Here is a 22085-nt window from a genome sequence, read left to right as displayed (position 1 = left end):
AGCTAATTTTAGTATATTTTTGGCCAAAAATGAGGCAAACATTTTCAGATGTTTGAGGACTTTTATCCACATAAGACGTTTAAGCAAGTGAGAAATAACAGTAGATCGTGCAGCCACTAAAAGCCTCCTCTGCCTGATCAAATGATACTGTCAGATCACTTCCACTTCTCTACTATTTCTCTTGATCCCCTGAAAGACCAAATACATGTTCACCTCAGCCTTGATTCATAGAATCCCTACAGTGTGCAAACAGGCCATTTAGCCCAACATGTCCACACTGATTCTCTGAAGAACATCCCGGCCAGATTCATTCCCCTATCTTGTCCCTGTAACCCTGCATTTTCCATGGCTAATCCACTTTACCTACGCATCCTTGGAGATTATGGAAAATTTAGCATGTCCAATACACCTAACCAGCACATTTTTGGACTGTGGGAGGAAACCAGAGCACACAGCGGGAACCCGTGCAGATGTGGGGAGAATGTACAAACTCCACACAAACAGTCAGCCAATGCTGGAGTTGAACCTGGGTCCCTGGCTCTGTGAGGTGGCAGTGCTAACCACTGAGCCACCATGCACCCAAGTTGTGCTTAATGATGTCAGGGCACCAGGGAGAGCTCCCTTTCTTTTCTAATTAGTGACATGGCTTCTTTGCCTGAGAGGACAGACAGGAACTCAATTTAAGATTCAAATCCTCTTTCTGCAATATTTTGTCTTGCCTCACCCATTGTTGTAATTGGAACAAAGGTGAATGTTCCTTTGTAATATTCCCTAACTTTCCACCTATCTCATCTCATCTGCAAATTCTCATTCATATCTTTGTTACCTCCTAAACTTGATTATTTTAACACATTACAGACTGTGTTCAACGTTCTACACTCTATAAACTTATCCAAAACTCTGCTAGCTGTATCTTAACTCTAAAGTTCAATTCTGCTATTATTTCTATGCTTGATTATCTTCTTTGAATCCCGATTTTAAAAAAAAATTTTAAAAAATCTCCTTTAAAGTCTTATCCTTGTTTTAAGATTCTGCTGTGACCTTACCCTTTCATGTTTCTGTATTCTCCAGCAAACCAATCTCCAAGTTATCTTCCCTCCTCTATTATGACCTGCTGTGCATTCCAAAATTATAATTGCGCCACCATTGGTGGCCACATCTTAGGTTGCTTGGCCTAAAGCCCTGGATTATTCTCCACCTCTCTGAAGCACTTTGCTCCTTTAAGACTCTATTTAGAAAGAAACTCTTTGACTAGGATTTTGGTCATCTGATCTTGAATCTCTTTAACCAACGTGGTGATGTATTTTGTTTCATAATGCTCCTGTGAAATGCTTTAGATCATTTCATTACAACTGGAGTGCTGTATATTTTTTGTTGGCATATCCAAAACTTTTTGGAGTAGACATTCTTAAAGATTCATGGTTCTTAACCTCTCACCTCCATTCTGAAAGATGAACCACACGTTTGAAGTTGATGTCACATGTTCGGTATTTCTCAGGCATCTCAGTGGCTACCATTTCAAGCCCTTTTAGAATCTTGTATGTTTCAACGAACTACCTTTTTGAATGAGTTAACTTTTCATTTTTCTAAAATCCGGAGCAAAAAGGCCCAATTTTTCTAGTCCTTCTTCATATGGGTTAAACCCGCCCCCCCGCCCAACTCCCCAAAAAAAGGTGATTGCCATATCTGCATGTTAAATTTCTGTACGTATTGTGTAAGAACACCCAAGTGTCCAAAGTGCAACATGACTCTGTGACCTTGACGTTTCCCATTAGATTTCTAAATTTAATATTACCTGACACCTTCTGTCACACTCTTAGTTTAAACCCTGTCCTCAGCCTTAATTATTTGATTCACCAGAATACTGATTGCAGTCCAGTTTGAGAGATATCTGTGCAAATAGTGGAGCTCACTCTTCCCTCCTGTACTGGTGTCATTGCCTCTTGAATCAAAGTTCCTTCTTCTCACACCAATCTTTGAGTTACATGTGATGCCGTATTAATTTGCGCATGGTCTGAAAGTCATACGTACACTATTATTCTTGAGTTTCTACTTATTTATTTAGAAATCCATTTCTTAAGCTTCCCCTGTGCAACCTCATTCTTAGTTTTACGTATGTTGTTGCTTCTTATATAGATGTCTTATCTGGATCCTTCTCTTCTCACTCCCAAGTTCTTCACCAGCCTTCAGATGATGTCTCAAAATCTTTGTACTAGACAGGCAACATAACCTTGGTATCTCTTGGCTTCCACCATATAGAACAAATGTCTATTCTCCCGAATGTGTCCTACCACTAATTATATTCTCTTTTACTCTTCGACTTGAGTAACCTCCTCTAACATGGTACTATCATCAGTTTTCCCTTCCTGTATTCCTTGACATTCAAAGAAGTAACTATTGCCTTGTTGATTTTAAGATGAGAACTAAGAATGTTTTAATACTGTAACTTATATTCCCAGTCTTGCAATGATGTCCCCTACCCTTGACCATTGATTACCTCTGAAGAATTGCTTAACTAAAGGATGATAAGTGAATGAGGCATTCTGGAACTCCCCCTCTCCCCAATGCATTGCAATAACTGCAACTGAGGTTCCAGCCTAAAAACTCTGAATCAGAGTTCCTCAAGTCGCAGCTTGCATTGCAGATCTGATTGTTTGGGATCATAGTGCTATCCAGAAATTCTGACATGCTGCAGTTATTGTACACCACCAGCTCGGGCATATCTGTTCAAACTGTTTACATGTTTAATCACTTAAGATAATTGTTCAGTTATTTTGGTTCTTTTGATTTATTAGTTTATATAATAAAGTGCAGCTTCCCAGGGCTCAATTTGATGCACCTCCCTAATTTTTCTTTAAATAAAACTGATGAAACTGCAATCCCAATCATCTACCCAGTGTTTTCTGATGTTAGTCTTTGATTATCCTGTTGTTTGATGATTCACCTTTGAATCTATAATATTTTTGATTCTCTGCAATGATGGAGTCATAGAGTTCTACAGCAAAGAAAAAGGTCCATCAAGTTTGTGCTGGTCCTGACAAGCACTTGGCCTATAGCCTTGTATGCCTTGGCATCGTAAGTCCACATCTAAATACTAAAATGTTATGAGAGTTTCTGCCTCTATCACCCTTACAAGCAGTGAGTTTCAGGTTCCCAAGTTTCCTTGCATCTCTTCTAAATCTCCTTTTCCATTAATCCTTAAATCTATGTCCTCTGGTCATTGATCGATCTAACAAAGGGAAAAGATCCTTCCTGTTTACCCTATCTATACCTTTCATAATTTTACATAGCTCAATCATGTCTCTCCTCAATCTCCTCTCTACAACTGTGTAACTGTGGCTTAACCAGCATTTTATGTGGTTCCAGCATAACCTTCCTCCTCTTACACTCTGGCTCACTTAATTAAAGCAAATATCGCATATGGCGCCTGAACCATTTTATCTATCTGTCCCACTGTCTGAGGGAACTGGTGGATATGTATACCAATGTGTCTCTGATCCTCAGTGCTTCCCAATGTTCTACCATTTGTCATGTTTTCCCTTGCCTTATTTGTGTCCAAGTGCATAACTTCACATTTATCCAGATTGAATTCCATTTGCCTCTGATTAGTCCATATGATCAGCCTGTCTGTATCCTTCAGTAATTGAAGACTATCCTCCTCATTATTTAACACCTCATCATTTTTCATCATTAATAGCTCAGGTTGAGGTTTAGGGTGTAGGTTTGCTCGCTGAGCTGTAGGTTTGATATCCCGACGTTTCATTACCTGGCTAGGTAACATCATCAGTGGCGACCTCCAAGTGAAGCGAAGCTGTTGTCTCCTGCTTTCTATTTATAGGCTTGTCCTGGATGAGGTTCCTGGGGTTTGTGGTGATGTCATTTCCTGTTCGTTTTCTGAGGGGTTGATAGATGGTATCTAGATCTATGTGTTTGTTTATGGCGTTGTGGTGGAGTGCCAGGCCTCTAGGAATTCTCTGGCATGTCTTTGCTTGGCCTGTCCCAGGATAGATGTGTTGTCCCAGTCAAAATGGTGGGGTTTATTTCATCCGTATGTAGGGCTACGAGGGAGAGAGGGTCGTGTCTTTTTGTGGCTAGCTGGTGTTCGTGTACCCTGGTGGCTAACTTACTTCCTGTTTGTCCTACGTATGGGCGGCACGGTGGTGCAGTGGTTAGCACTGCTGCCTCACAGCGCCAGAGACCTGGGTTCAATTCCCGCCTCAGGCGACTGACTCTGTGGAGTTTGCACATTCTCCCCGTGTCTGCGTGGGTTTCCTCCGGGTGCTCTGGTTTCCTCCCATAGTCCAAAGATGTGCAGGTCAGGTGAATTGGCCATGCTAAATTGCCCGTAGTGTTTGGTGCAGGGGTAAATGTAGGGGTATGGGTGGGTTTCGCTTCGGCGGGGCGGTGTGGACTTGTTGGGCCGAAGGGCCTGCTTCCATACTGTAAGTAATCCAATCCAATCTAATCTAATCTACGTAGTGTTTGTGGCAGTCCTTGCATGGAATTTTGTAGATGATGTTGGTTTTGTCCATGGATTGAACTGGGTCTTTTACGTTTGTTAGTTTTTGTTTGAGTGTGTTGGTGGGTTTGTGTGCTCCTAGGATTCCGAGGGGTTTAGTAGTCTGGCTGTCATGTCTGAAACTTCTTTGACGTATGGTAAGGTGGTTAGGGTTTCTGGCTGTGTTAGATCAGCTTGTCGTGGTTTGTTCTTGAGGAATCTGCGGACTGTATTTTTTGAGTATCCGTTCTTCTTGAATTCGTTGTATAGGTGGTTCTCCTCTGTTTTCTGAAGTTTGTCTGTGCTGCAGTGTATGGTGGCTCGTTGGAATAGTGTTCTAATACAGCTTCGTTTATGTGTGTTGGGATGGTTGCTGGTGTAGTTCAGTATTTGGTCAGTGTTTGTCAGTTTTCTGTATACGCAGGTTTGTAGTTCTCCGTTGTCCTTTCTTTCGACTGTGACATCCAGGAATGCACATTTGTTGTCGGTTTCTTCCTCCTTGATGAACCTTATGCCTGTGAGGGTGTTGTTGATGATGTTAAATGTCTCTTCTATCTTGTTTCGTTTTGTGATGACAAAGATGTCATCGACGTAGCGGATCCAGATTTTTGGTTTGGTGGTTGGTGTAGGGCTGTTTGTTCTAGTCTTTGCATTATTGCTTCTGTTATGATTCCTGATAGTGGAGATCCCATGGGTGTGCTGTTGGTTTGTTTGTAGACTATGTTGTTGAAAGTGAAGTGAGTGGTTCATATTATTTATAAACTTATTGATTTCCCCTCCTACATTGAAGTCAAAATCATTTATAAATACCACAAACAACAAAGGCTCTATGCTTCCAGTCATAAAAACTGCCCTCCACTATTACGCTCTGCTTTTTGCCACTTAACCAATTCTGAATTCAATTAGCCAAATTTCCTTGGATTCCCGTTGGCTCTTACCTTCACTATAAGTTCTCCTGTGCCTCTTCTCGTGCACACTAATTCTGTCTCTCTGAATTTCTTCCAATAGTTTTCCCACCAATGGAGTTAGGCTGGTCAGTTTTTTTTATTTATTCATGTGATATAGATGTCACTGGCTAGGCCAGCTTTTATTGCTCATCCCAGTTAAGAGTCAACTACATTGTTGCTTCTGGAGTCACATGTAGACCAGTTAGGGGACAGCTTCCTTCACTAAAGGACATTAGTGAACCAGATGGTTTTTTTTGCCCACAATCCACAAATGAATAAAATAATGACTGTACTTAATACTTTGTTAGAGCTTTGTACATAAGGGCTTTGTTTGATTAGTCCTAAGATGAAATGTTTGATGCCAATACAATTGTTAAACTGCAGGATAGCTAGGTTGGAAGTATGGTAAATCATGAAGTTGATTGCTGTTTGTTTGAGAACTTGTAAAATGTATGATTTTCTTCATTGTTTTTCTTAACACAGTGGTGAAAGTGTGGAACACATTGCTATGTGAAATGATTGAAGTAGATAACATTTATGCATACATGAGGGAGAAAGGAATAAAGGGATATAGCAGAGGGGTGGGAGAACTCATTAGAGTGGGTAAAGGCATACGTGATCTATGAATACCAACAAGGATCAGCTAGTCAAAATTGTGTTTTTTTGCTCTAGATCCTATAAAGCTGTGATACGGTCAAAACTGGAATATATGTAATCCTTTCCTAGTTGCAGATATCCATATAGTACTGAGCAATGTGTACCTTTCCTGCATCAATCCTACAACCACACATTAATCCTTCTACTCTTTCTCTGTTCATTCCATTCAGCCTATGGTACTTGCCAAAATCAGGACATCACACCCTTTCAGTTCCTGATTTGCTTAACCTGGTGGCTAGTTCATGAAACACCTTGTAAAATGTCTCAAACATAATTGTGACTATGTAATTTGTTTCATCACCAAACGCAAGGTTTGCCATTACATTTTCACAATGATTTCTTTTACTGTGGTGCAAGGGATGAAATGCAATATCCGGATCGGTAATGAATGCAAAAATAAATTTTTTGCCCCAGTAGAAAAAACGCAGTCCACCACACTTTGTTCTCATTCTGTTTGATATCAATTGTTTCATATTTCTACAAATTGCTCACCTGATCTTTCTCATATTACTGTTACCTCATAACTGTCTAACACTGAGCAATTTGATTTTCCTGATATATTATTTCTGTCGTCTTCTACTGTCATTGCAGATTGTATCTTTATACAATATACATGTCTCATTCTCCCTAGGACTGCCTCTTAGTGGCGATATTGTCGACATTATTGAGATTTGCAGTATTTTCATAACTCTACACTTTTCCTGACATGCTGTATTTTAATGATTTTGGTATAGAACAATTTGCTTCTTTAGGACAGCACAAAGAAATTGGGCTAGAATTTGCTGGCATAAGTAGCAAGTTAAGAGCTCCCTCTTTTATTAGTACATTAAATAAACAAAAACCTTAAAATTTGTCGTGATAAATATTTACACTGAGTTACAAACCAACAAAAATTACTGAATAATTTGCACTGCTCTACATTAGTGTCAGCACGGGTGACACTAATGTGAAACTTGAAAGGGTTCAGGAAAGATTTGCAAGGATGTTGCCAGGATTGGAGGCTTTGAGCTATAGGGAGAGGTTAAATAGGCTAGGGCTGTTTTCCCTGGAGCGTCGGAGGCTGAGGAGTGACCTTACAGAGGTTTATAAAATCATGAGGGGCATGGATAAGATAACTAGACAAAGTTTTTTTCCCTGGGGTGGGGGAGTCCAGAATGAGAGGGCATAGGTTTAGGGTAAGAGGGGAAAGATATAAAAAGACCTAAGGGGCAATGTTTTCACGCAGAGGGTGGTACGTGTATATTCCTCTTGCACACAGGATTATGTGCCAAATTGAAAAATCACTTTAAATTTTTACACAATTGCAGGTTAGTTGGTAACAATTTAGTATCTTGTTGCAAGCAGGTAAAAGCTATTCTGTTTGATATGATCTGGCAATCTTTGGGATGTGTGGCCTATATAGCCAGCATCACACTGCTACTGGAATTCACATTGAAAGTACACTCAACATATCTGGTTAAAATGTTAACCATATCTGGCAGTTAACAGTCAATCACCGTTAACTGGTGCATTCTCCATGACAAATCTTTCAGCAATCAGAATCTAATTGCCAATCTATTAGCCTGTCTCTCTCAAAGTATGAATGTCAGTTTTATGCTTAAATTGGTATTTTTGCAAATTGTACTGATGAATGCAAATCAGTAAAATGCATCTTTTTACAGTAAACTCTCAGATTGCGATATTGGGTCTGATCACAAAAGCAAATTTATTGAAACACACATCAGCAAATATGGAAATATTTTAAAAGGTTTCATGTCCTTAAAGATATTAATTGTTCTGTATTGATTTATTTCTAGATCATTAAACAAGGTCTTGCAGCAAATGCATTACTCGACAGAGGTGCTCAACTCATGGGATCAAATTCGAGGTATTTTTTTCTTTTAGTATTGTTTGCCAAAACATTAAAATTTGAATAGCATTTAAAAAATAGATTGTATTTTTCTACAACCACATTTTGCAGTTTTTTTGTGTCATGGGCTTTGTGCAAATAATGACCTGTCGAGAAACCTGTTCAACTTAACAGTTTGAAAGATGGAATTAACTCTGCCATTATTTATGGAAATGTGCTTGTTGATTGTATATACACAGTATTGTAAATTACACTCATAAACCAACTGAATGCCAGTGTTCAGCAGAATTATTTATATGAATGTATTATTTTGAAATACAATTATTTTGAAATCACAATTCCAGTACTCCTTACACTCCACTGGAAAGGACAATAATGGAAAGTACAGATGACACAGTTACTGAACAGTGGAGCCTTGATCAGCCAGTCTCTCAGACCAGGACCACTGCCATAGTAGAAGTAAAAGGAACAGTGGATATTGTCCTTACCCCACTTGTGACCGAAGCCTTTGACAGGTGAGTGCTTCATCATATTTTGGAAAACAGCAATTGGGGTATCTGCATTGCATCAATTTGAGGTCATGCGATATGAAATAAGAAGGATTACAATGAAAAGAAGCATTTATTATCATTTTTATTTTAAGATACTACTTGTTTGTCTTTAGGATTAAACTTGCATTTTTTTTTTCTTCCTTTGTATTGCTAATGTAACTGATGTAATCGTGCATTGCCAGTAAGAAATCGTGGAAGTGACATCATTTTGAGTTGTTAATACAGCATGTTTCAGCATTATAATTTTTCATCCCACAATATATAAAAAAAATTGGGAGCTAAATTAAGTTATTTTGCCTCTTCTCACTTAAAAGTTTCTTTTATTATCTTTTTTTATTCCACATCCAGTTAAAAAATTGAACACTTATTCACACTTATTCGTAAAATCTTTCATTGTAATCTTAGAACATAGAACATTACAGTGCAATACAGGGCCTTCGGCCCTTGATGTTGCGCTGACCTGTAGAACCAATCTGAAGCCCATCAATCCTACACTAATCCATTTTCATCCATATATTTATCCATTTAAATGCCCTTAAAGTTGGCAAGTCTACTACTGTTGCAGGCAGTGCGTTCCATGCCCCTACTACTGTCTGAGTAAAGAAACTACCTCTGACATCTGTCCTATATCTATCACCCCTCAATTTAAAGCTATGTCCCTTAGTGCTAGCCATTACCATCCGAGGGAAAAGGCTCTCACTGTCCACCCTATCTAATCTCTGATTATCCTGTAATGTCTCAAGTCACCTTGCAACCTTGTCTCTAACAAAAACAGCCTCAAGTCCCTCAGCTTTTCCTTGAAAGACCTTCCTTCCATATCAGGCAACATGCTAGTAAATCTCCTCTGGATCCTTTCCAAAGCTTCCACATCCTTCCTATAATGCTGTGACCAGAACTGTACGCAATACTCCAAGTGCGGCCACACCAGAGTTTTGTACAGCTGTGGCATGACATTGTGGCTTCGAAACCCAAATCCCCTCCCAATAAAAGCAAACACACCATGTGCCTTAACTCATCTACACAACCAAGAATCTTACCTTTAGCCCAGTATTCCTTACTCCTGTTGCTCCTTCCAAAGTGAATCACTTCACGTTCTTCCGCATTAAACTCCATTTGCCACCTCTCAGCCCAGCTCTGCAGCTTACCTATGTCCCTCTGTAACCTGCAACATGCTTCAGCACTATCCACAACTCCACTCTTTTGAATAAAGCTTTAATGTCGTCCACAAATTAACAAACCCATCCTTCTCTGTCCTATTATAATGCAGCTCGATACGTTCAAAATGTTTTGCAATGTCTGACAATTAATTAAAGAAAATGTAGAGTTGTATCAGTCTTAACTTTGATATTTTAAATATTTATACTAAGATTCTGCCTGTCCTAATTCTTTCACGTGAATTTAATTTCACATATATTATAGGTAGCTCCTTCATTTACAATACAGGATCACTGGTTCATTGGGGCTTATAGAGTTAGTTACTAACACATTAACATTTAAAATTACAGCATCCCAAAGTGACTTCCACCTCCTCTCAATGTTATCCTATATGTGGAAGCACCGTTTGGTACATGTGGATGCTAATCTTATACTAAGAAGGATGCTACTCATTTTACGTAACCTACTATGTCAAGAAATGTAGATAGTTCAGGGCCTTGAAAACTTTTACAAGGAATTTATACAAAACAATTTGGTGAACCCTTTCAGACACAGTGGCATAGGCATTGCTGTCTTATTTGTTCATGCGTAGATCTTAAGCTCTGTTATATCCTCCCCGAATCTCTACTTTCTTTCTTAAGATGCTGTTTAATGTAGCTTTTGAATAAAGCTTTAATCAAGGTGTTAGAATCATAAGAAGGATGCCATTTGACCAGTCAGATCAGTGACTGCTTTTTAAAAAAGCAGTTATACTTAGTCCCATATCTTTTTACTGTTACTTTGTGAGTTCTTTATTCTCAAGTATTTCCCAAATTCCCTTTCAAAATTATTGATGAAGTTCGGATCAACTACCCTTCCAGGTAGTGTATTCCACATCCTGACAATTCTGAGCATAATAAACTTCCCATTTGATCTTTGGGTCAATAAGCAAAGCTTATAAATTCATTCCCCAGAGGGCAGCATATTTTCTATCCATTGTCGTCCCTTGCATTATCTGTTGTACATATTCTTTCCATCTGAGAAACGAATAATTGATATTCTCATTTATAGATATTTTGAAGCAATGGTTCACTTTTCTAGCATTTGGCATCCTGCTGCGATTGTGGATGATCTGCATGCTAAAGTGCTGAAGGAGGCATATCTGAACAGCAAGTCAGCTAGTTCAGAATTGGTAAGAGCAGATTGGAATTTGGGGATGATAATAAGAAATGAGATGCAATGTTCCATTACTGTGTCTCAAAATAGCTAATTGTTGTAAGAAAATAGCTTTGATCAATGTGTTACATTTGCTAAGTCTAAGCACTTCTGGTTAACTGCTCTTTTTGTAATTTAAATAATTTTCAATACATGTAATAAAACTTAGATACAATACAATTTTTTCCAGGATGCTGCATTTATATTTGACCCCAGATGAGCTTCTAATGATGTTCACTCTATTATCAAGATAACTGGCTTCCACCTCTGTATCATTGCCTTACTTTGCTCCATCTCAGCTCATCCATCAGTGAATTTATCTTGAAACACGTTATTGCTTGACTTGACTTTTCAATGATTTCCAGACTAGACTTCCATCTTCCACCCTACTCGGATTTTATTTAAAATGATGCTACGCTGTCTGAACTTGCAACAAGTTGCATTGTTTCTTCATTCCTGCGCTGACTTTTTTAAGGTTGGCTCCTGATTCAACAGTGTGTTGGATTCAAAACCTTCGTGTAGTTTTTAAATCAGTTTAAGACTTCACCTCTTTCAAGCTCAATTGACCTCCTCCACCCCTACAACCCTCTAATATCTTTGCCTTCCTCCAAATTCTGCCCCTTATAGATCTGATGTTTAGTTACCAATAGTTCTTAAGTTCTGTTATGTCCTCTACTTTATTTCTTAAGATGCTGTTTAATGCAGCTTTTTAATAAAGCTTTAATCAAGGTGACAGAATCATAAGAGCCCTATAGCACAGAAGGATGCCGTTTGACCAGTCAGATCAGTGACTGCTTTTTGAAAGAGTAGTTGTATTTAGTCCCATAACTCTGGCTTTTTACTGTTACTTTGTGAGTTCCTTATTCTCAAACTCCCAAATTCCCTTTCAAAATTATTGATGGAGTTTGAATCAACTACCCTTCCAGGTAGTGTATTCCACATCCTGACAATTCTGAATGTGATGAACTTACCCTCATCTCCCATTTGATCTTTGGGCCAATAAGCAAAGTTTATAAATTCATTCTCCATAGGGTATGGTGTTTTTCTATCTATTGTCATCCCTTTGCATTATCTTCAAATGTTCTATTCAGATGTCTCAATCTTTTCTGTTATAAACAGAACTGTGCAAAAACTTCGCCAGCCTCTCTTTGGCCCTGAATTCCTTCATATCTGGTAAAAGTTTTACCTTAGAAAATATGTACTTGCCATAGAGGGAGTGCAACAAACGTTTACCAAGTTGATTCCTTACAGAACAGCTTTGCTGTTTGAGGGTTGACTATGGTAGGAGTATTGCCATAAATAATGCACCAGTTAATGATGACAGACATTTAAGTAGCAAGCTTTACTCACATTTTTAAACCAAGCAGGTTTATTTTGGCTAAGACATTGCTATGAGAAATGAAACCAAGAATGGCTGTCATCCATATTGAGTTAAGTTAGAAAGTTCACAACACAATCTCTTATATCAGTTTCTGCAATTGGACATCATTTGTTAAATAATCTTGAGTGCACAGAAATTATACTGACAGCCAATTTAGGATTGTGAGTCAGGCTCACTTATGGCACACTTGTATGTACTAGAAGCTGCATATATTAACATGCAAGGTGTTGTTCTTTGCAGATAGAAGAATGTGTATGGACTGATTTAATTTTCTGATTAATTTTACGGTGCAGAGTCTTGACCAAGCTATGTCAATCTGCCTGATTTAAAATTCAAACAAAGCTTGCTAGCAAATATCCATTATCATTAACTAATGCATTCTCCATGACAATATCTTTACCAAGCAGATCCACTTTCAAACAATCAGCAGTCTCCTCCTGTACAGCATAAATGCATTTTTTCCTTTGCTTTGGTATTTCTAGTGATTGTCCTGATAAATGCAAACTGAAAAGTTTTTTAAAAAAATGTATTTATTAAGTCATGCTCAAGTTTGAGTGTATCAGATTCAACTTTCACCTTCATCGTTTGTTACACATTCTCAGCATTTTATGGAGGAACAAAATTAGGGATATAGCAGACCTCTGAAATACAAATCTCCAAAGTATTGAAATGTTCATCAAGCAGAAATGACATGACTGGTTTGGACACACTTGCAGGATGGGAGACAGTTATACAAAAGTGATATCTCCAGCTTTGCAGATGACACAAAGCTGGGTTCGAGGGTGAGCTATGAGGATGATGCAGATATATTTCATTATAATTTGGACAGGTTAAATGAGTGGGAAATGCAAGGCAGATGAAGGAAAATTTGGTTAATTGTGAGGTTGTCCATTTTAGTACCAACAAACAGGACAGCAGATTATTATCTGAATGATGATTGGAAAGTATGGAGGTGTGCCAATCCTGGAAGCCCTTGTATACCAGTCACTGAAAGTAAGCATGCAGGTGCGACAGGTGGTAAAGAAGGGAAATGGTATGTTGGCCTTCATAGTGAGAGGATTCGAGTACAAGAGTAAGGCTGTCTTGTTGCAATTGAAAACTGCCTTGATGAGACCACACATAGAATATTCCATGTAGTTTTTGTCTCTTTGTCTGAGAAAGGATGTTCTAGCTGTTGAAGGAATACAATAAAGGTTTACTAGGCTGATTCTTGGGATGATAGAACTGTTCTAGGAAAAGAGAATGGATTGGTTAGGTCTATATATTCACTAGAATTTAGAAGAATGAGGACGATCTCATAGAAAGTGGTAAACATCTAACGGGACTACAGTCAATGCAAGAAGGACATTCCTGATAACTGAGAGTCCAGGGCCAGGTTGACAGGGTTGGTCATATCAGAATGAGGTGAAGACTACTGCTTTCACTTAGAGTATCTGTGCAGTTGTCAAATAGAAAGCAGTTGTGGCCAAACAATTGAATATATTCAGTAGGCGTTAGATCTAGTTCTTAGGACTAAAGGGATCAATACTGAGTTGAATGGTAAACCATTTATTGTATTGAATGGTAGAGCAGGCTGGAAAAACTGAATGACCTTCTTCTGTTCTGATTTCTATTTGTCTGTATCTGTGGATTTCTTGTATGGTGAGGTAGTTGCAACCCGAAGGCAACCAGATGCCAAAAACTTAATTTCAGGGATGCTTCCTTATCTGACATGAAGGTCTTGCATCTGGAAGTCACGAGCCATTCACAGATGGACACATCACCTGTGAGTCAGTGTGCACTACCATGACACCATGGTTACAATGGCTTGGCAACAGCCAGCAACACTAAAAAAAAGCCTACAACGATACTTGCAGCATTTGTGGAAAAGCCTGCTTCTCTTGGATTGGTCTCTTCAACCATCTGTAAAACTGGGCCACAAGAAGCTGCCCCTTCACAATGGATTTTCTCCCAAGTCCATCATCTTGCATAGATGAGAGGATATCAGTGTAACTGCAACTTGTTCAAATGCACTTTCTCCTTTATTGGACTTTCACAGGGAATTACATGTCTCTAATCATGTAGCTATGGACGTGTGAACTCAATTGCCTCAAATATTTCAAAGCCTGAATGCAAAGAAATTTGGAAAAGCCACCTGGATTTTTCTCAGGAAGGATTATAAGCAGAAGACACTTTATTATATAGTTCTAATTGTTTATTCTCTCTATTAATAGCAGTTATTGGTAATGTAAACTCATTTAAACTTCATAATTGCTTATTGAGCAACCATTCCCTTGGCAGACAACTTCAAGACACGAAGGTCGAGTTTCCAAAATAGAAAATGGTGCAACTGGTATGACCAAAACCGGCCAGACACAGTCAAATCCAGCAAGTAAACAAGATAATGTGAAGATAAAGGGTCTTCAAGCTAATGTTTCCATACCAAAGGTATGCACTGATCCAAATTTATGTTCCTTTTGAAAATGGTGTGTGTGGAATTGCGTTCTTTTTTTAAAGTTAGGAGCTGATCTTTTGTGTGGATTTGGAGGCAAGTTTGAGTACGAGTGATCAGGCTTAATTATTTTGAGGAGGGTATTTGATTTTCCTCTGTATTCCTGGCTTTACCTTTTTGTGGTTCACGACTATAGAGTATGGAAAATGCACACCTGACCTACCTGAGGTCACATTCTTCATTTATATATAATAAGAGTTTTCCTCATGGTAGCATCAGTGGTCTGGTGGCTTTTTCTTTTTATGGCGAGAGGTTTGTAGAGATTTTAGCCCTTTCAAACGTCTTTGGGTCGAAGCATTGTCAACCTGTTCTCAAACTTTACATGAGTAAGAAGCCCAACTTGCTGGCTTAGAGCTGGGTGTAGAGTGTGAGTGCCCACTGGGCCACTTCTGGTGAACAGAATTGATGCTACAGGATGAAAATGTCCAAGGAATGTAGAACATGTTTGATTTATTTCAAGTGGCAACTGAATATTGTATGTAGTACATACTGGATGTGCATCTATGAAATATGCCTGGAGAGCATAGAGATGACAGGGTTAATCTGACAGGGTATGGAGGATATATAGAGATAGAATGGGTGATTGGAAGTTACATGGTTTGATATGAGAGGGTAGGTAGAACATGTGGGAGATGAAGGGTGATGCTGAGGGAGGCTTTAAACACCTCTACATCCACACTCCTCATGTCCTATAGCACAGTTCGTAAACAGCACTACAAACACCACTCCAGGTGTGAAAGGCATAAAAGGTATGTGAAGTCATAATTTCTGAGCTGCAAAAGTTGGCTAGTCCGATGGTAGTGGGTTATCGTTGATATTTGCTTACAAGTCAGTTACAGATTTCCTTGCATTCTCCCAAACCCAGTGAGGATTGGCCCTAGAAGTATGTAGAAATCTCATAATTATCTGAAGATTTTAGGTTGTAATATTTTGATGTATGTGAATAAATTGGAAGTAATGAATTTGTACAATGTTCTTATTTTGAAGAAAATTTACAATTGCTTATGGACAAATAATTTGACGCATGCACATGCTTGTGCACATTGGGTTAAACTCACTAATTATTTGATGACCAAAGATTTTGATGATTGATTTTAGTACAGCAAAATACATTTAATTTTGTTTGGTATCTTTGTATGATGAAGTAGGAACAGCATGACAATATGCTGTGGTGGCATTAAGTATCGAAGGGTGCCGGGTGTATACTGTGCATCAAGCACTCCCATCAGCATTGGGAGGAGGTTGCTAGTTTGATGATAGAGTTTGGGTAGTGAAGTGTTCTTTAGAAAAAAAGTTCAAAATGGCTTTTAATACAGCATTCCTTCTGAAAAAGCAGTTTTAGTTGAAGCACTCCCTTGGCATTGCAAATTCATGATGCGATAGGGGCCTTGTTTGATAACTTTCTTGACAAGTCATTGCATGACTTCTCATTCTCAAAGTTCCTTTTGTATCCACTGTTTGTGTTTCAGTGTGAAGTACTTGTAGACCTGATAACTTTCTGTCTTTCCATTAAAAAAAATTGTCATTATTTTTGTCTTAGGTTAAAATAGTTTATGTAGTTTAGCAACACAGTGATTACAGTATTGGATTGGCATGGCAGGGATCATGTGAGATGCAAAATTAGATCTGATTTGTGGGCTGGTACCAGGTAAATCAGCCATGACGATAATTGGAAAAATTCAATTGGTTAATTTGTGCTTTGAATGAAGAAAGTTGGTATTCCATATTCATTGTGACCTAGCTGTGACTTCAGTCTCATATTAAGTTGTTAATTCATAACATGTGGCAGCTAGGAATGGACAATTAGTTCCTCAGGGTCATTGTCTTTTGTATCTCATTTTAAAAATCTGTAATACCAAGAACTATATTAAGTTTCTTATTGAAAACCTACAGGTGAATTTATGTCTTTTGCAAGCATCAGTGGAAAAACCTCCAACGTCCAGTACAAACAAGAATGTTACTCAGGTTTCTCTGGTTGCACTGTGTTTTGACAGAATTTCTACCCAGATTCTGATGAACAGGTAAATTAATAAAACTTTGATTTGGTTGGCACAGTTTTAGATATTCAGGGTACATGATTAAGGCCAATTGCACCAGTAAATTTGTTGCTTCCAGCTATAAGTGTGTTAATACTGCTAACAATGCCTTTTTTTAAAAAAGACTGCTTCAAGTTTCAGAATGCTGTGCTTGTGGCATGTGGTTTTAAGGATGTAAATGTTATCTTGAAGATTTTTAAGATCTAATACATTTCTTGAAAACTTTACCAGTTTGTAAATATTTCAAACCACTAATCACATCATTCTGCTATGTAGTAATCAGTTTTGGAAAAGGTAGTTTATTGTGTTAATATGTTACTTTTTGAAGTGATCTTATGGATCTGTATAAATAAAACATAGAACATATCAATTTTTGAAATAAATTTGTATCACATGGGTGTTACTGTTCATTTCAGTTTGATTTAAAAAATTTATGAATTGCTTTTGTTACTCAAGTAAAAAATAGTTTGCGATAAGGTGGACAGTTTAAGTCTGACTTTGTTAGAAACTATGGTGGATTTTCACTCTTCACAATTCAATTATGTATGGCATTCGACATTTTTTACAAAAGAAAACCTTATCCTCAAGTGGCGAAAAGATGACCTCACAAGAGCCATTTGCTTATTGATTAGATTTTAGATTAGATTAGATTAGATTACTTACAGTGTGGAAACAGGCCCTTCGGCCCAACAAGTCCACACCGCCCCGCCGAAGCATACCCCTACATCTACATCTACCCCTTACCTCACACTACGGGCAATTTAGCATGGCCAATTCACCTGACCTGTGGGAGGAAACCGGAGCACCCGGAGGAAACCCACGCAGACACGGGGAGAACGTGCAAACTCCACACAGTCAGTCGCCTGAGGCGGGAATTGAACCCGGGTCTCCGGTGCTGTGAGGCGGCAGTGCTAACCACTGTGCCACCGTGCCGCCCACGGATCTGGAAAAATAATTTTGATGCAGTACATTATATTTTAAAACATGGTTTATCTTAGAGTTTAGGAGGACATTTCCTATTTGAGCTGGAAATACATATGTTATGAGTGTTGTGTTTGTAATTAGTCTGAACTTTGTCTTTTTCAACTCTTGTTCATAGGGGTATAGTAGAAGATGGAAGCAGCAACCTCGATGCAGGCAAAGCATCTGTTGTGTTTGATAAATATATAAATACTAGTAAGATGCAGCCACAATCATCTGGCTCCTTGAGGTCAAATTCTGGAGCAGAGAGGGGAAAAGAGTTGGCAGCCAAACTCAATGTCCATCGCATACATGGTCAGTTACGAGGTCTTAATACAGCAGGTAAGATGTATAACTAGTAATAGTAATTATTCATATTTATCCTTCGACATTTCTGTTTCAAAAGGTAAATGACCATTTATTACTGTACTCATAATATAAAAGTTTCCAAAAAAAAACTAAGTTGGACATGCATTGTATACTTGTCTGTATTTTAAAATTACGACAAACAGTCAAGAGTAATCTAGTTATATGTTGAAAGGTATCAGTTGGTATTTGTACTAGTTACCAGAATCGTAGCAGATGAAAGAAACGTTGGAGTTGCTGACCTAAGACCATAAAGGAGTAGGTGTTGGCCATTCAGCCCCTTGAGCTTGACCCACCATTGAATTAGATTATGGCTGAACTGCTACAGGCCCCGACTATTACTTTCCAGCTTTTCATTATCCTCAATGCTCCACTTTTTCAAAAATCGATGTACCTCTTTTAAAATATTTTCGGTATTTGCTTGCCACAACTCTCTGGCGTGGAGAATTCCAGATATTTGCTGTCCTCTGGGAGAAGTACTTTTGCATTTTACTTTTAAGTAAGTGCCTCCTTATTCTGTAACTCTGAGCTCTGGTTATAGATTTCCTCAATTGTGGAAACATTTGCTCTACATCTATGCCATCAAGCCCCCTCAGAATCTTGTATGTTTCAATAAGATCATTGGCTAGGACAGTTTTGGAATACCGTGTCCAATTCTGGTCTCCCTGCTACAGGAAAGATATTGTGAAACTTGAAAGGATTCAGAAAAGATTTACAAGGATGTTGCCAGGGTTGGAGGGTTTGAGCTACAGGAAGAGGCTGAATTGGCTGGGGCTATTTTTCCTAGAGTATTGGAGGCTGATGGGTGACCATATTGAGGTTTATAAAATCATGAGGGGCTTATAGGGTGAGTATTCAAGGCCGTTTCCCCAGAACAGGGGAGTCCAAAACTGGAGCGCATAGGTTTAAAGTGAGAAAGAAAGAATTTGAAAGGAACGAAGGGCCAACCTTTTTCACGCAGATGGTGCTGCATGTATGGAATGAGCTGCTAGAGGAGATTCTGGAGGCTAAAGTTGCAACATTTAAAAGGCATCAGGATTGGTATATGAATGAGAAGGGTTTAGAAGAATGCAGGCCAAATGCTGGCAAATAGCACTAGATTAATGTAGAATATCTGGTCTGCATGGACAAATTGGACCAAAAGGACTGTTTCCATGCTGTATATCTCTATGGCTTTATGACTTATAAGATCACCCCTCATTTTTCCAAACTGTCATGAATAAAGGCGTAACCTTTTCTTGATAAATCAAACTCTTCACCCCAGGAATCACACTAGTGAATCTCTTTGAATTGCCTCCAATGCCAATATACCCTTTTAAATAAGGGGACCAAAGCCGAACAAAGGTCTTTGGGTGTGGCCTCGCCACCACCCTGCATTGTTACAACAAGACAAATTTTTGACCCTAAGCCCCTGGCAATAAAGGACAAAATTCCATTTGACTTCTGAATTAGCTGCATACAAATATTTCATGTTTTATGCAGAAGAACATTCAGATCTTTCTGTGCTGCAAGTATTTTTAGGAATGTCTCTCCATTTAAGTTTGCCTTTTGTTTATTCCTACATGTGCATGAATCACTCTCTTTCCTACATTAGATACTATCTACCATATTTTTGCACACTGACTCTAGCCTGTTTGCGTCCCCTTGCAGATTCCCTACATACTCATCACAACATGCTCACACACCTATTTTTGTGACATCAGCAAATTTTGATACAAATTTGGATACCCCTTCTCCAAGTCATTAATATAAATAATAAGTAATTGAGGTCCCAGGGCTGATCTTTGTGGCACTACACTAGTTACGTCATTTGATCTTGGAAAAAGACACATTTGTCCTGACACTCTGTCTTCAATGTGTTAACCAATCCTCAATTCATGTTACTACATTGTTCAGAATTCAGTGAGCTCCTATTTTTATATGGCATCCTATCGAATACTTTCTGAAAATACAACTACATTAAATAAACCACTTTCCCTTTCTCTGGTATCAGTCTGTACTAGCTATAAGATGCACTGCAGTTACTCTCAAACCTATTCCAACAGCACCTTTCAAATTTGTGATCTCTACCACCCAGAAGGACAAGATCAGTAGAACGTGGGAACGCCATTTATAAATTCCCCTCCAAGCCACAAACCTTTCTAAGTTTATGTTCGTTTTACTGGGTTGAAATCTTGGAACTCCCTTCCTAACACGGTGTATATCCCTATGTCTCAAGGATTGCAACAGTTCAAGAAGGCAGCTCACCACCATCATCTCGAGGGACAATTAGGAATGGGTAATAGATGTTGATCGAACTGGATTTGCTCATATCAGTGAGCCTGATTTCCTGAACTTGTGCATAAAAAATGGCCAAGAGTGTGGTGCCGGAAAAGCACAGCAGGTCAGGCAGCATCCGAGGAGCAGGAGAATCGATGTTTCAGGCATAAGCCCTTCAGCAGGAATGAGGCTTATGGGAGGGGGGTACTGAGCTGAGAGGTATATGGGTGGGGGGGGGGGGGGTGAAGGTAGTTGAGGATGAGATAGGTAGATGAATGCAGGGGAGAAGGTGATAGGTCGGAGAGGAGGGTGGAGCGGATAGGTGGGAAAGGTGATGGGCAGGTCAAGAGGGCGGTGCCGAGTTGGAGGCTTGGGACTGGGATAAGGTGGGGGGGAAAGGGAATGAGGAAATTGGTGAAATCTACATTGGACCCTGCAACCACATGGGATCAAAGGTGGAATGTGAAGCGTTCTTCCTCCAAGCGTTGGGTGGTAGGGGTTTGATGATGGAGGAGGCCCCAGACCTGCATGTCCTTGGTGGAGTGGGAGCGGGAGTTGAAGTGTTCAGCCATGTCCTCAGTACATCAACTTGCGGATCATTTCAGAGAAGATCTCTGGGATACCTGCTCCAACCAACCCCACTGCCCCGTGGCTGAACATTCAACTCCCCCTCCCATTCTGCCAAGGACACGCAGGTCCTGGGCTGCCTCCTTTGCCAAATGTTTACCACATGACGTCTGGAGGAAGAATGCCTCCTATTCAGCCTTGGGGCCCTGCAATCACATGGGATCAATATAGATTTCACCAGTTTCCTCATTCCCCACACTCCCACATTATCCCAGTGCCAAGCCCCCAACTCGGCACTGCCCTCTTGACCTGTCCATCACCTTTCCTATCTATCCGCTCTACCCTCCTCTCCAACCTATCACCTTCATCTACCTATTGCATTCTCAGCTACCTTCTCCCGCCCCCCTCCCATTTATCTCTTAGCCCCCGGCCCACAAGACTTATTCTTGCTGAAGGGCTTATGTCCAAAACGTCGATTTTCTTGCTCCTCAGATGCTGCTTGCCCTGCTGTTTTTCCAGCACCATGATCTCAACTCTGATCTCCAGCATCTGCAGTCCTCACTTTCTCCATAAAGAATGGCTATTTGCTTCAGTGTCTTAGTTAGGAGGGGATAAAACTGGCAAGATTGACCAAATTCTAATCTTTGGAAAATTACTGATGGAATTAGTTTAGGGATGTGAGGAGAAAACGCTACTGTTTTTAACTTGTAAATCTACTACAAAATACAAAAATTATTTCAAATAATTGTTTCATCAGTCATTAATATAAAAGAAAAAAACTCTTTGATTTTTTTTTAAAAGTGCTTTTTACAGCTATCTATGGTGTTAAGTCACTTTACAATCAATAAACACTTTTTGGCATCACAGTTACAGCTAATATGTGCTCAGCATTTTACTGCAGACTGTCTGTTTTTTGCATTGTTCATTGAAGGATAAATGTTGACAAGACCTCTGGGGGTAATTCCATTGCTGTTAATGTAGTAGAAGGTGCAACCACTAATAAGAAACCTTTTTGAAAAATCTGACTTTGATAAGATTGATTGTTGGCTGATCATTAAACCATGTTATTTTTTCCTTCTGAAACTCTAGCTGCTAATTGCAAAAGCATGCAATCGTTGTTCTTGGTACAAGTGGCAGAGATTCTTGTATAAACCTTGGTGATGTAAAATAAATA

General features: G+C 39.1%; 1 protein-coding gene across 7 annotated transcripts in view; it reads left to right on the top strand.

Annotated features, from left to right (window-relative positions):
* Positions 1 to 22085, top strand: part of kiaa1109 (KIAA1109 ortholog) — a 427165-nt gene that overhangs the window by 212742 nt on the left and 192338 nt on the right. For all 7 annotated transcript variants that reach the window (XM_072584210.1, XM_072584207.1, XM_072584208.1 and 4 more), the window contains exons 29-34: positions 7899 to 7969; positions 8296 to 8466; positions 10708 to 10828; positions 14513 to 14659; positions 16617 to 16744; positions 17859 to 18061. In XM_072584210.1, the coding sequence (XP_072440311.1) occupies positions 7899 to 7969; positions 8296 to 8466; positions 10708 to 10828; positions 14513 to 14659; positions 16617 to 16744; positions 17859 to 18061 (841 nt within the window). The remainder of the gene's footprint in view (positions 1 to 7898; positions 7970 to 8295; positions 8467 to 10707; positions 10829 to 14512; positions 14660 to 16616; positions 16745 to 17858; positions 18062 to 22085) is intronic.

This window comes from Chiloscyllium punctatum, chromosome 14, assembly GCF_047496795.1.
Source record: "Chiloscyllium punctatum isolate Juve2018m chromosome 14, sChiPun1.3, whole genome shotgun sequence".
In the NCBI taxonomy this organism is placed as follows: Eukaryota; Metazoa; Chordata; class Chondrichthyes; order Orectolobiformes; family Hemiscylliidae; genus Chiloscyllium; species Chiloscyllium punctatum.
The sequence above is the reverse complement of the archived record's forward strand: the minus strand, read 5'-3'. Positions and strand labels throughout refer to the sequence as shown.